The 15,498-nt window shown below is 41.3% G+C and overlaps 1 protein-coding gene across 4 annotated transcripts in view; it reads left to right on the top strand.

Annotated features, from left to right (window-relative positions):
* Positions 1-15,498, top strand: part of EPHA3 (EPH receptor A3) — a 329,015-nt gene that overhangs the window by 86,427 nt on the left and 227,090 nt on the right. For all 4 annotated transcript variants that reach the window (XM_077883995.1, XM_077883997.1, XM_077883996.1 and 1 more), the window contains exon 3: positions 7,587-8,247. In XM_077883995.1, coding sequence (XP_077740121.1) covers positions 7,587-8,247 — 661 coding nt within the window. The remainder of the gene's footprint in view (positions 1-7,586; positions 8,248-15,498) is intronic.

Genomic DNA, 15,498 nt, shown 5'->3' with positions numbered 1-15,498 from the left:
CTCTGTCCCGTGAGTTATCCATGTAGAGCTTGGCACAGGAGGTTATTCAGTACATATAAATTATATGTTCTTGAAAGGGATGTGTACAGTCTGATGAGGACAGTGTTTCATGACAAAATTTAAACAAAATGCATTTATTTATGTGTATGGACTGTGATTATTTTTTCTGACAATTCTAGCAGCATTTCAGTAAAAACAGAAATCTTTCTGAAATAGTTTGGGTCGTCTGAAAGTTCTGGTATAACGAGCTGTGCTGCTCCCCACCTGGTGCGTCCTGCCTCCATGCATCGGAGGACGCAGCCGGTCTAGGATCTTCTGGGAAATGCTCGACGTCCGTCCTCGGGCAGGGCCCCGGTGCTCAGCGTCCCCCGGGCTCGCGGCCTCTCTCCCAGGCCCTCTTCTGGCCCTCGGGGAGCCGGCTGCCCGGCCTGTGGCCCCCGCAGCCACTTCCTGCGCCACGGCCCTCGCCCCTTCCCCGCGCTCTCCGCAGGCGCCCAGGCCACCCGGGCGCCCCGCTTCGGGCCCAGGCTTTCCCGCCTCCTGCCCCCCCACCCCCGGCACAACCGCCTCCCGAGCGAGCCCCTCGGCCCTGGCCTCTCCCGCCAGCATCCGTTTCTCAGGAACAAAAGTCCCATTTTACCATCTAGTCTCCGACCCAACTTCACATAGAAATACTTGGGAAACGCAGGTAGAGTTTGGTGGAGGTGCGGAGAGGCATCCTGGACGCCCCCAGTCCCGCAGGCCCCCGGAATCGCCTGCCCCGCACAGCAGAGGCGAGCGCGCAGGCGGCAGGCGGTCAGGTGACCAGGGGGCCAGGCAGCCAGGTGGCCAGGCAGCAGGTGGTCAGGTGGCAGGTGACCAGGCGGCCAGGCGGCAGGTGGTCAGGCGACCAGGTGGCCAGGTGGCCAGGCGGCAGGGGGCCAGGCGGCAGGTGGTCAGGCGGCAGGTGACCAGGTGGCAGGTGGCCAGGCGGCAGGGGGCCAGGCGGCAGGTGGCCGGGCGGCAGGTGGTCAGGCGGCCAGGTGGCCAGGCGATAGGTGGTCAGGCGGCAGGTGACCAGGTGGCAGGTGGTCAGGCGGCCAGGGGGCCAGGCGGCAGGTGACCAGGCAGCATTTGGCCAGGCGGCAGGTGATCAGGTGGCAGGTGGTCAGGCGGCCAGGTGGCCAGGCGATAGGTGGTCAGGCGGCAGGTGACCAGGTGGCAGGTGGCCAGGCGGCAGGTGGTCAGGCGGCCAGGTGGCCAGGCGGCAGGTGGTCAGGCGGCAGGTGGCCAGGCGCGCAGGTGGCCAGGCGGCCAGGGGGCCAGGCGGCAGGTGACCAGGCAGCATTTGGCCAGGCGGCAGGTGATCAGGTGGCAGGTGGTCAGGCGGCAGGTGGCCAGGCGGCCAGGGGGCCAGGCGGCAGGTGGCCAGGCAGCATTTGGCCAGGCGGCAGGTGGCCAGGCGGCCAGGTGGCCGTCCCCTGGGGTGTGCGGTCGGTATCTTCCGGACGCCTGTGGGCCGGGGAAGGTGCGGCCGCTCAGGGCAGCCTGCGGAGGCGCCTCGATGGGGAGGAGCCGACGGCGGAGCCAAGGGCCTCGGCTGGGGAAGGGCTGGCAGGGTCGGGGGGCAGGGGCGGGGACCCCCGGGGCGGGGACCCCCGGGGAGGGGGTCGGGGCCGCGCCCGGGAACAGCGCTCCGCTGCACAGACGCCTGAACAGACGCCTGAATCGGCGATTGTGAGGCGCTCCCTGGCCACTGCTGCCGCCCAGACCCCCGGACTAGAGTTAGGGTCCCGGGGCCACAAATAGGGCACGACGGTCCGCAAGTGCGAGGCCTGAGCTCCCCGGCCAGCCCCCGGGGCCCCGCGCTCCTCCCGGCCCGGCGGCGGCCAGCGCGACCCCGGGCCCCTGCAGTGCGGGGAGCCGGCCCAGGGGGAGCCCCCGGGACCCGGGAGCCGCCGCCGCTTGCGGGGCCTCCGCACACCCGGGGGAGCCCCCTCACCCCCTCTCCGGCTCCCTCTCTGGGGCCTCTCCTGGGCCTTCCTTCCTTAGCCGTGACCCCGGCCTCCTGCGGCCCCCCAGGGCCCTGCCTCACCCTCCCCCGCCCCCCCTGCCCTCCAGTCCCCAGCTCCCTCTCTGCGGCCTCTCCGGGGCCTTCCTTAGCCAGGATCCCTGGGCTCCACTCCTTTCCTGGTGTTTCAGCTCTTTTCAGTAAACTTTAGCCAGAACAGGACGTTGTCTCCCCCATATTAACTGAGGCAACTCTAATTTGACTTGATCCACCTTCTGTGGACGCTTAGGGGTTGCAGGTGGTGGGGGAGCGGCCAGTAGGCACTGTTACCGAGATTGCCAGCCCCGGGCCCCTTTGGAGCCTTTCTCTTCTCAGGCTCTAACCCACAGCTTGTGGCCTGAGGCTGTCTCTCCACCATCAAATCCCTCTCATCCTCCTCAATCTCAGGTTACATGTGTAATTCTCTGATGTGACTAAAATCCAACATCAACAGCAAGAGAAATCTAAAAAATATACTATTAGAGGGACGCCCAGGGGGCTCAATGGTTGAGCGTCTGCCTTGGGCTCAGGTCGTGACCTCGGGGTCCTGGGATCGAGTCCCACATCAGGCTCCTTTCTCCCTCTGCCTCTGTCTCTGCACCTCTCTCTGTGTCTCCCAGGAATAGAGAAGTAAAATATTTTTAAAAAATAATAATAAAATAAAAAATATACTATTAGAAATATATCTCGGTGTGTGTACCTGTGTGTCTCTGTGTGTGCTTTTCAGACCCGAATGGGCTAAAGAGCTATTTAAAAATAAATGGGAATATAGCAAGTTTTGTAGCTATCACTGTACCTGACACTCAACAGTGACATTCCTACTGTGGAGTGAAGATGCTGACGCAGAGTAAATGTTCACATATCTCAAGGATGAGCACTGCATTTTGAAATGGCTTTGCGTGGGTACAAAGGGGAATAAACGTGGGAGTAAGAAACATGAGTGAAGAAAGAATGACATGAATCCACTTAATATCACATACAATTGTTGAGCATAAGATTAGTCATCCTTAGCATTTTGTGAAGTGCAGAATTATGTGTTTCTTAATAGCCATTGAAATGCAAACGTAATATTGTAGACATAAGAATATTGGTGATCATTTTCTTTTTGTCATCTGCAGATTTCTAAGAGATTGGCATTAAATCTTAGGTAAATCATGAGAAGTTTTCTTTCTTTTTAAGTATTTCCCAAATTCTGTGAGCCTCTGCACCAAACACATTATAGGTTCTCCTTCCTTAAATGAAATGTACATATTTTCTTTCCTTCCTCATTCCCTAGAGTAAGTTACTAAAGATGTATCCAAGACAGTAAGTGATATAGAGTGTAAATCCTTAATTACTATAATTGAGGTTTATCAGAATGATAGTTACTAGGTTAAATGCTGATTAATGATTAAAAATAGGCGTTTTCCTTCCAGAATACATGCTTCACTCAGCGACAAGGAACTGTTCTATCCGGAAAAATATTAGTTGTCTCCCTTGTTTCCTACACTGCGTTTTGATAGTAGGGAGGTTCACCATGTCTATGCTTTTTGGAATAGATTTCAGAACGACCTTTTTAGGGAGAGGAAGTCTGGATACATGATTTTCTTATGGTTGAAATAATTATGATTGAAAAAAGAAATAAAAAACAACCAAGGAACTCAACTCTGGCCTTTGTGGTCTAATAGTAAAAGCTCAGAGTAAGAATCTGGGAACTAGGCTAAACATCAGAATTGTTGAATTTGGAGAATTTAACCTTTAGAAAAAATTTGAGTTCTTTCTAGTTCTGTGTCCCCTTTTGCTGAAGACACTGTTACTGCTGAATACCCCTTGTAGGGATTTTTTTTTTTTTAATTAGGAAGGTGAAGGGAAATATACTTTCTTTTTTCTTTGTACCACCTGATTCTATGTCACCCATTTTCTTCTTCTAAGTTTTCCTCTGGACAATTACTATGGCAATGTAGTATTCCTGATAATTTATGAACATCACACATTAGTTCTTGGGAGTAGGAAGAAAGGATAAGCATGGGCGTACTTCAAGTCTGTAATGTGTAAACATCACGGGCACAGCTTTAATAATTTGTGGTTGCTGCTGCTGTTGAGAAAATGCTCATTTAGGATTTTATTTCTTTTAAAAAAAATTTTAATGTATTTTTTTTATTGGACTTTGATTTGCCAACATACGGTATAACACCCAGTGCTCAGGATTTCTACTGTCTTTAGTCCTCAGCAAATGCTAGGGTTCGGGACTTGCTGCTTTTGCAAGTGGACTGATAAGGCAAGCCACCATCACTTACATACAATTTGGTCTTCATTACAAATTAATTAAGTGATAATTGCTCTTTGCAACCTTTTATGTGCAAAGCATGCTGGTGCTGTTTGCATTGTCTTCCTGCAATTCATACCTCTCCATTCAGGGACTTGTAATAGCTTGCCAAATTAACATTGAGAGGAAAAATGTTAAACTGCAGTGAGATCTCCATAATTAAAATCATATTGTATATCAAATTATGAAAATCTCTGTATGGTCATCACCTCTATTTTGATGCCTAGTAAAATAATCTTCATAGCAGGATAAATTTGCAACCGATTCATCAGCTGAAGTGCAAACTCATATCTATTCTAATAAAAAAAATAAACCCTGTGTTAACACATTTTAAGTCAATTGATTTATTTCTAAATAATGATATCTGTGGCCTAATTTTCTGTAAAATGTCCACATACACCACTTATTCTCTGGAGTTTTGCTCGTTTTGTCATAGTTTTCTACAATGTCATTATAGAAGCAATGTGATAATAATAGACAAGATTCTACATAGTACTGACTTTTTTATATCAGAGTTTTTAGGAGTTCCAACTTTGTTCATTCTTTTTATATTTTTCTGATATTAAACATATATATAAATTTTGCTTTGACTGTGACTTTACTATTACAGGCAACTCAATGTAAGATTATCAGAACTGAGAATCTTATGGAGACTTTTTTTCTTGAGAACTCCCTGTATAAATACATTCATAAAGTAGGTGTTTGAAAATGGTGTATTAAAGATTATTAAAAGTTCAGGATGGGCATTTGGTTTTCTTATATCAAGATATAAATATATTTGTATATCAGATCTAGGATTTTCTAAAATAGTCTAAATTTGTTCTTTTGTTGGACTATTGGTATGACAAAGAAGTCAAACCAATTTTGCTTCCAGAAAATGAGTGCCTCTCGTATTCTAGACCCTGATTGACCAAAGTTATTACCATAAGTAGTGATTTTTTACTAGTTGCTTTTGTTTTGTTTTTAGGTTTGTAGAAGAGCAAGGGAGAATAAGAAACTTTTAAATTGTGTTTATTGCATTGGGGGGTGTCTAGAAGTTGATTTGATAATTTAAACATCCTAATGTAAATAATTTATTTTTTCTAATAAAATAAAAGGCCAAATAAATGCTATATTTCTTGCTTGTGATTACCATTAATTCAATAAATTAATATTTTATCTAGTGTTATGACAGGAAGTTCTGGATTGGAATTCCTATGTGTTTTTAAAATATATAAATAGAAAAAGTTCATCTATTTTAAATACCATTGATTTAGGTAAGTATTGAAAAGTTGCCATTCTTGATGAAAATAACTAACTCCCTTAATGGAGAAAAGAATTTGGGATCCATTTCTAATGAGTTTCACAAAGATTTCATTTACATATTTAATTACAAAATTAAAATATATTCTGTAATATGAACTTTATATTTGTACTCCCTTGAATGATTCCTACGTATGTGATGAGAAAAAATAATTTTTCTACATCTCTCAAAAGATAAAATTGTATGTTGCATATTATGGAGGATATGAAGAGGTCCCAAAAGGTAGCAAATGCATATGAAACAAAATTAAACTAATCTTAGTGGGTATCACAGATTAAATTTATAAATGCATAAAGAATCTAGCAAAGGTTGGATAGTACATATCGGAGGGGGGAAAAAGAGAGAGGGAAACAAATGATAAGAGACTTGAGGATAGAGAACAAACTGAGGGCTGCTGGAGGGGAGGTGGGGGGATGGGCTAGATGGTGATGGGTGTCAAGGAAGGCCCTTGTGATGAGCACTGGGTGTTGTAGGTAAGGGATGAATCACTGAATTCTACTCCTGAAACCAATATTGCACTGTATGCTAACCAACTAAATTTTAAATAAAAACTTGAAAAAAAATAAAGGTCATATAGTATGAAATGTTTCTTAAGAACGGCAGGGGTATGGAAGGCTTCAGGGAGAAAAGAGCACGGTCAAGTTGGGGTCGTACCATAAACAAAAGAAGATCTAACACGGCTTTTGACAAGAGTAAAAACGTTGACACTGACAAGGACGTAGTATGTGAAACATGTAATTCACTAATCTCAATTCAAACTTTTAGAAAAACGTAAATGTATTTTGGAATCAGCTTTTGGAAGAATGCCAATACTGAACTAAAGAGTTTGAAGTTATTTGTATAGACGATGGGCAGCCATAGAAGAAGGCTTTGAATTCAAGCACGACAGGACAAAAGACATATTTTCCTGGCAGCCCAAGACAAATTTGGCATGGCAAACAAAACAAAACAAAACCAAAAAACAAGAAAAACTATTATACACAGGTATAATAGTTAGAAACAGATGCAAATAGTTGCAAAATCATAAGTACCACAAACAGTGGGATGCAGCTTAAAAGCTTCCTGGGACCTATTCTAAGGATCACAGAAAGCAGTGCTTCACTGTCCTAAAAAGTCTTGAAACTTTTTAAGTGTTTTTGCAATGAAAAAAATGTTAGGATAACCTTAACTGCTTTAAGAACAAAAACCCTAATAGCCACTTATTTCTTATTTGTGTAAAATTCAATATGAGTAAAAGGTAATAAGAATTGAAATGTTCACTACATTTGCATCTTGTTTTCTGTGTATGTCTATTAAGTTTTTATTTTGTTGGCAGGGAGAAGCATGTTTGTATTTTTACTTCAGATTTTTTTCTTAGTTCACCAACATGTGTTCCTTGTAATGACTATGTTAAAAAATGTCATGCAAGGAGGTATGTGGTATTGATATCATTTAGATTCACCTTGTTTTGCCACACATTGATTTTACTAAATTCTGAACTGAATTTGGAAAACATGAATAAAAATTCATTTTAGGCAGCAGTATTTTTCATTCTCTTCTTAAAATAACAATACACAAAACCGAATGTATAACAAAACTATTTTATAGTGTTATTTGAGATAACTGATTTGAGGTTGTGATGCTGGAGTATTTGTCTACATATAATCAATTGCTAAGCAACTTTTTCCCTGAATATCCCACAAACCACAATACAATTCGAATGTATTAATCAAAATTAGAAGTTGCTTAGTTTTGATGAACTCAAAGAACTTTGCAAATAGTAAGCCTACATATGAGAATGTTACAGAGTTGTTCCATCTCATGATTTTTAATGAGCAATGCTGGAGTTTCTCTTTAATAATTTTGCATATCTTGTGATTGCATTAACACCGTCCTCTTGTGTTCATTATTATTCATTATGCTTCATTCATTAATTCTGCCTCTCATTTTCTTCTCCTTTGATTCTCCAGTGGGAAGAGATCAGTGGTGTGGATGAGCATTACACACCCATCAGGACTTACCAGGTGTGCAATGTCATGGATCACAGTCAAAATAATTGGCTGAGGACAAACTGGGTCCCCAGAAACTCAGCTCAGAAGATCTACGTGGAGCTCAAATTCACTCTGCGGGATTGCAATAGCATCCCGTTGGTTCTGGGAACTTGCAAGGAGACTTTCAACCTGTACTACATGGAGTCTGATGATGATCATGGGGTCAAATTTCGAGAACACCAGTTTACAAAGATTGACACCATCGCAGCTGATGAAAGTTTCACCCAAATGGATCTCGGCGACCGTATTCTTAAACTCAACACTGAGGTTAGAGAAGTAGGTCCCGTCAACAAAAAGGGATTTTATTTGGCATTCCAAGATGTTGGTGCTTGTGTTGCCTTGGTGTCTGTGAGAGTGTACTTCAAAAAGTGCCCGTTTACCGTGAAGAATCTGGCTATGTTTCCAGACACAGTACCCATGGATTCCCAGTCCCTGGTGGAGGTCAGAGGGTCTTGTGTTAACAATTCTAAGGAGGAAGATCCTCCCAGGATGTACTGCAGTACGGAAGGCGAATGGCTCGTACCCATTGGCAAGTGCTCATGCAATGCTGGCTATGAAGAGAGAGGTTTCGTGTGCCAAGGTAAGAGTCTTCTCTGTTTCCCTTCGGGTGGCGTTGCTCCCTGGTGAGGTTATTATCGTTGCGTAACTGAAAGAAATGAACCCAGCCTGAACTCACTTGGCAGCAAAACGGGCCTCGAGCAGAACAGTCTATTTATAGACCAAATTTATCTCACTCGATGTGTTGATCCCTAGTTTGTTGTAGAGATAATAACGTGTTTGACTGCATGGTGCTGGCCTGTATCCCGCTAGAGGTGTTACATATGCTATTTTTAAGTTTTGTCTGCTATTTAATGACTCTGGTGGTATGACTGTAGATCAACTGAAAGTAAAAAAAAAAAAAATCTGTGTCTTTTATGTGGAGGGAAGAAACATCGTTGGCACTCAGGTAATCTGATTCTAACAGAATTAGATACTACATCGACTATGTGTTTTTCTATCTCACAGTGGTATGTACCTTGTGTTATAAAATAGTCTTCAGTGACATCTGTGCATCAAATATGTGTTTATGTACAATGCACTAGTGCTTTAATATAGATTATTTCATTTCAAAATCAGGGTTGATACCTTAGCATTTGATGTATAGAGTGGTAATTAAAAAAAATATTTTGTTTCATGGTTTGGCCCTGTAGGCTGCCCAGGAGGATGTCTGTACTACACCTTCGGTTGGGATGCATATTTGATCCTTAATATAGTAGCAAAGAATATGTCATCAAGTTGATTTTTATTAAAACTCTCTTTGCACTTGAAGTAAAATTAATAAAAAAATAACCTTTTTTCATATAAAATATGAAATATTGGATGAAAACTTCCACTTAATCCCAAATTTGTTAACTTTACGTTAGGCAAGGTTTGTATTTAAGAACACACTGAAATCACTAAAAATTTTAAACATAGGGGACGCCTGGGTGATCAGTGGTAGAGTGTCTGCCTTCAGCTCAGGGCGTGATCCTGGGGTCCTGGGATCCAGTCCCACATCGGGCTCCCCGCAGGGAACCTGCTTCTCCCTCTGCCTGTATCTCTGCCTCTCTTTCTGTGTCTCTCTGAATAAATAAATAACATCTTAAAAAAAGTTTTTAATGTATAAATACATAGGAGAATTTAACTATGTAGTTCTTGGAATCTATTCTATTTTAATACCTTTGTTTGCTGTTACACTAGGACAAAGAAATTGAACTTGGTATTCTCTTTGTACCCATTCAGTAAATCTCAAACCATGCAGAAGAAATGAATATCCTTTAGACATAAATTAACTTCTCTAACAATGTGAATGGAACATAGCATTTTGCTTTTGACTAGAGACATGGTCTATAGAAAAAACTTAATGTGAGCGAAGTCTACACTCTGGTCTCGTGCTTCTCCATGTTACTTGGATCCTTGGCGAGCACCATCAGAAATATCATTACTAAATACGGTTTTGAAAGTTCTAAAATTGAAGCAGCATAGTAGATACTACCCCCTTATATACATGCGTGGAGAGAAATCTCAATGGCCTTTATGATCCACTTCGAATCACATTTTGTCTCTATGGTACTCTTTATGATATGTGATATTTGTGAAAATTATTTTAAATAAAACAATACAGGCCTAACTCAGGAGGAATTTCAAAATTGTCCATTCTCTCTAATTTGGTCTCTGTGGAACCGGTCCCTGATATCCACACCAGGAGAGGAATCGGTATGCCTCCTTCTCAATTATATATATCAATGTATGCAGAACTATCTCATAAACTATGACAGTGAGCAAGAAACCTAATCATTAGATTGTAGATTTTAAATAATTTTCATATGTTTAAAAATCTTATTGAGAGTTGTAAGAAATAGAAAAATAAGTATCAGTGAGGTAAATAGAATCTCACAAAAGTATCATTAGTAGAAATAGAGCATGCAAACTTATGTTACATGATGTCTTGGAGACAAACTAGTAGAAGAAGAAAAGAGTCGCGTGAAGATGAATTCAGGAAGTTCACAACGAATTCAAAATTACTTTGCTTTTTTTTTATTTTTTAAGATTTCATTTATTTATTTGAGAGGCAGAGAGCACAAGCAGGGTAGCAGCAGGCCCACAGAGCAGGGAGCCCGCTGTGGGGCTCGATCCAGGACCCCAGGGTCATGACCCTAGCCGAAGGCAGACGCTGACCCAGAGTGGCTTTGTTTTGAACTTCATTTTAATTTACTGAACCGCTCTTTAAAGTAACTACTGTGTTATCCCATCATATTCCAAGATCACTCCTAGAGACAAGGATTTATTTTTATTTATCTTTTTAATTAACTGTGTGTACTTACCTTGTGCAAGAGCACACACAAGGTGGGCAAGGGGCAGATGGAGAGGGAGAGGGTGAATCAGCATGGAGCTCCCCATGGGCTGGATCCTGGGACCCTGGGACTGTGCCTTGAGCCAAAATCTCGAGGAGGACGCTCAGCCGACTCAGCCACCTACATGCCCTTACAGATGAGGATATATGTGAAGGCTTCATGTCCCTGAATCTTGTTTATCATGTTGAAGGATTGAAGGATGCCAACAGCGCCTCTTTGATACAGTGATGCTACATCATCAGACCTCCTCTCCCAGCATTTAGAAATACTAGTCAGAATGAGATACACATGTATAAATAGCAAATTATTTTAAGACAAAGGTCTTGAAGATAAATCAATAAAAACAATCATAGTAGAATCAGAGATGGTGCATGAAATGGGATGTGATTGTAATTTAAGGGGGGGGGAATTTCTTTACTGATGTAATTTAAAGGTGGAACATGTTCTTGAAGTTGTATCTTGATATTTGCTGATGTTTCCAAGTGAATTTTGGCTTCCTTTCTTCTCACAATCACAAAGTCTCTGTGTATTCAGGTTATTAGACAATGTGTCGAGGTTTTCTACTTTGTTCTGATTTACATATTTAACAGATATTTGTTTGACTATATTAGTTTGGACATTACTGTGTGTGTCTTAAAAATCCGATACTCAACCAATTCATTCTGCATCTGGTTATTGGCTGTAATTTTGCTGCTGTTGTCAGTAGTGGTGCTGGTATTTCTTGCGGTGGTTATGGTCCTCCCCCCCCCTTTTTAAATGATTTTATTTATTTATTTAACACAAAGAAAGAGAGAGAGAGAGACAGAGAGCACAGGCAGGGGGGCAGCAGAGGGAGAGGGAGAAGCAGGCTCCCCACTGAGCAGAGCCCCATGTGAGCTGAGGCTCCATCCCAGGACCCAGGGATCATGGCCTGAGCCAAAGGCAGATGCTTAACTGACTGAGCCACCCAGGTGCCCTTTAGCTTTCTTTTCTAGGTTTTAATTGTTCAGTTGGCTTTTCAGTAAGCTTATAGGCTGGCCTGAATAGCGTGCCAGGACTTTAACAGGTGAGCATTTTAGCAGCAGTGCTGCTGTTCAGGACAGAGATGGATGGTAACCCTCAAAAAAGAAGCCAATGGAAAGATAGCTAAACAAACTTCATGTGAGATCAGTTTTGTTTTTTTACTTTTTTTCCAAAAATATTGTGTCATCCTTTTTTAAAAAAGGATGGGTCAGTACCTTGACATACCAACTACTTGGAATACACATCTCGGGATAATTTTATAACACAATGATCAGTAACCTTAGGCTTTCAGGTTCCTAATACAAAAGAAGATAAGCCTCATTCACTTTATTTGAAAGAATATTTACTGAGTTCCTATTCCACTCTAAGCATTGTATCATAACACAGAGATTTTTTTTAACTTTCATTACTTACTAGATGCCAGTGTGCTTATTTGCTAAGCCACGTCTATGACCTTATTTATCCCCTCTACATGACCTATAGGTACCTATTATTATTATCTACATTTAAAAAAACGGAGAACAAAGCTTTCGCAGGTTAAATATCTTGCCTCAGTTTCTTTAATGAGTAAGTGTTGGATTGCAGATCTGGAACCAGGCAGCCTGCTTCCCAAGGCTGCAGCCTTAACCTCAATCCACTTTGCTTCCCTATGATTTAGTCCAGTGGTGACAGAGACCAAGAAACCCCATGAGGATACACATTCCACTGGAGTCAAGAGTACTGTTAACTTGAAGGAGGAGTAGGACCACAGGGATTTGGCACAAAGTAACCAAGAATCTGTTAATATAAGGTTTAATGTAATTCAGCTTATTTTCCACATCTTTCTGCTTCTAGAATTTTTAGAAAGAAGAGTTGCTAGCCAAAGTGTAATATTTTGGGGAGACTAAGCTTAGCCGGGGTGACATCTAATAAAATCTGGATATATAGATCATCAAGCATCTTAGCTATACAAAAAAAATTTAAATAGATGCTTTGACCATTTATTAGTACAGAGTAATAATGTGCTAGGCACAGAGGATGGATTGTTTCTACCTCACAGGAGTTCATCATCTACTATGAGAGACAAATACACAAATGAATAATTTTAATGCAGGGCAGACCAGTCAACCTTGTACCAGGTGTACCAGGGACTTTGGCAATGTAGGAGAAGGACAGATTAATTTTGAGTATCTCAAAATGGAATACTTTTGAATTTCCATTTACGAAATGGAAATCGTTTATTAATGGTGAGAAGCCTTTTGCATTGAGAGATTTAGACCATCACTGGCAGTGTTAAAACTTTCGTTGTAAGGAAAAGAGGCTAACTACCTTACATAGCTTACTCCTTGCAGAAAATAAAGTTTATAATTTGTTTATTGAATCATTATCTCAGCATCTAAAAATGCACAGAAGGCCCATTAGAGCTTTGTGTTCTGAGCTTGTTCCACAGGGAGGCTTTCTAGAGAAGGTCAATCCCATAAGCGGGTCCTTTTCTGATTTTACTAATGAAATATTCTGAACTATTTATTTCACCACCCATGGGTTATTGGGACAGTAAATCACTACACATGCTTCAAGAGATAAAGAGCAATGTAACGATTAATAAGAAAAGTAAGAAATCAGGGATCCCTGGGTGGCGCAGCGGTTTGGCGCCTGCCTTTGGACCAGGGCGCGATCCTGGAGACCTGGGATCGAATCCCACATCGAGCTCCCGGTGCATGGAGCCTGCTTCTCCCTCTGCCTGTGTCTCTGCCTCTCTCTCTCTCTCTGACTATCATAAATAAATAAAAATTAAAAAAAAAAAGAAAAGTAAGAAATCATACATGAGACTTATTTTTCTGGTAGTTCCTGTAATATATAATTTTAAAATAGGGCTTTAGTTTAAATAAGTTTTCTACCACTTTAATGATAGAGGAGGAAATCATGGTATCTCTTTTAACTTACTGTGTGTAGCTTAAGCATTTGGACCATGTTTCCAGTGTCTGGGGGAGCTGACTGGATGTCATCAAATTACAGGTTGAGTTGTTTCTTTAGGATGTTAATAAACCTCTTTTAAAACAATAACATTAAAAATTAAAATTATAAACCTAAATCATCTTCTGTTTGCTTTCAATCATTAACAATCAAAATATACTTGATTTATTTCACCAGGGAAATCATTTGTATGTCTTCATCCCAGCATAATTCTTTTAACCTTTTAAGATTGGAGATGTGAAGAAATCTTTCATTAATGCCAAGAGAACCTTGTGAAACATTATTATTTTTTTAATCCTGGCTAATGAATTGTGCTATCTGCTTTGATTTAGTTAGGACAGAAAATATGAGAATGCTAATGGATTTTTATATAGTCAATTAATTACATTTGAGGCAGATACCAGGAGGTTACTATAAATATTCCTGCTCCTACAAACTTTGTTTAGACTTAATGTACCAAATACCTTATTAATGTCACTGAGGAATCTGTTGCTCTGTGTTTTATCTCTGTGCATTCATGGTGGAATGCAAAGTTTATTCCTTGTTTTTGTACATTAGCAGCTTAATAGAAAAGTGTGTTTGATGTGATGTATGAAGACAGCTAGACTTCCTGATGATTATCCGTGGTTATGTTTGTTTCACGTAGGACTCAGGATATCAGTTATTCTCCATTGCTTTCTTGGTCAATTCAGAAACCCTTAAAAAGTTGTCAAGGTTTCAATAACAAAATGATTTGGGGATTTTGCTTACTCGGTCAGAGGAGGTAGAGAAAATTGAAAATCTCATTTGAAGTTTCTTAGCACCTGCTACTGACTCTATTTGCACCTTCTGGAACTGTGAGGAGTTCATGATTTTTAGAGAGTTCAGAGGCATTTCTCTCAGAGGCCCTTGGCTCAGTCAGTTAAGCACCTGGATCTCGATCTCAGCTCAGGTCTCGATCTTTGGGTCGTGAGTTTGAGGGCTCCATGCTGGGCCAGGAGCCTAGTTAAAAAAAAGAAAAGAAAAGAACAAGAAGCATTTCTTTCCAGTTTCAGACTGGAAGTTCCTTGAGGGAGGAGGCCACGTCTTGTTCTTTTTTAGGAACATCATACCTAGAACTAACAGAGTATAATTAAGTTCTCGGATACTTACCGAATAGATCCTCACAGAAGGAACTATTCCAACTAAGCATTCTTACAGAGTAAGTTCTAGAGAGACTATGCCTTATGCTATTTATCGTTGAATCTGCAACGTCTTTCAGACACATGACAATGTTCATTTCATCGAATTTGAAATGAGCACATCTGACTGTTAGGTCACACAGTTGTTAGATCCACCTAACTATCCAGATGTTAATTAGTGAAAACGTGAGAGAGACTAATAAACTTTAAACTATCACTTTATCTCATCTATTCATTAATTAGTATCTGGTACCTGAGAGATACCAGATACTAATACCTTTTCTCTTTTATGAATTTATGATGAATATTGTTTTTCTGACTTGCAAAAAATCAATTGACTGTCCTACCGATAATAAAGCAAAGTTCTATTTATGAAGTTGCTGGAATCATTTTTGTTTTACACAGTAATTAAAGGATGAGTCTGTAATTATTGGGTTTCTTACCTCGAATTATGAAAAATTTATCTGTTTTCCCTGAGTTTAAAATGATAGCCCTCCATTCCCACTTTGCCTTTAGCACTTGCGCACCCATGACTTTTCAAACCAATGAATTTGTTTTAATAAAAAATTTGCCACTGATAATTACTAATGTAAATCTTTCATCGAGTTTCTGTGTCTTCTCACCAGTTTATAGAAGAAGTTACCGTACCATTAGCTTGATGCAGAAAGTGCCCCTCCACTCATGTTTGCTTTCAAACTTCAGTTTACATTAAACTGTTTTATTTAGCAAGAGGCTCTTGTCACTGACAAATGTCACTGCCCCAGAAATGCTGCTTATCGACTGTGTGGCTAAATAGTTTGAACCTATTTCTTCATCCATACGGGGGAGTGTGATAATATGATA

This window comes from Canis aureus, chromosome 35 (assembly GCF_053574225.1).
Source record: "Canis aureus isolate CA01 chromosome 35, VMU_Caureus_v.1.0, whole genome shotgun sequence".
Lineage (NCBI taxonomy): Eukaryota > Metazoa > Chordata > Mammalia > Carnivora > Canidae > Canis > Canis aureus.
Note: the sequence above shows the minus strand (reverse complement) of the source record. Positions and strands in the feature narration are given on the sequence as shown.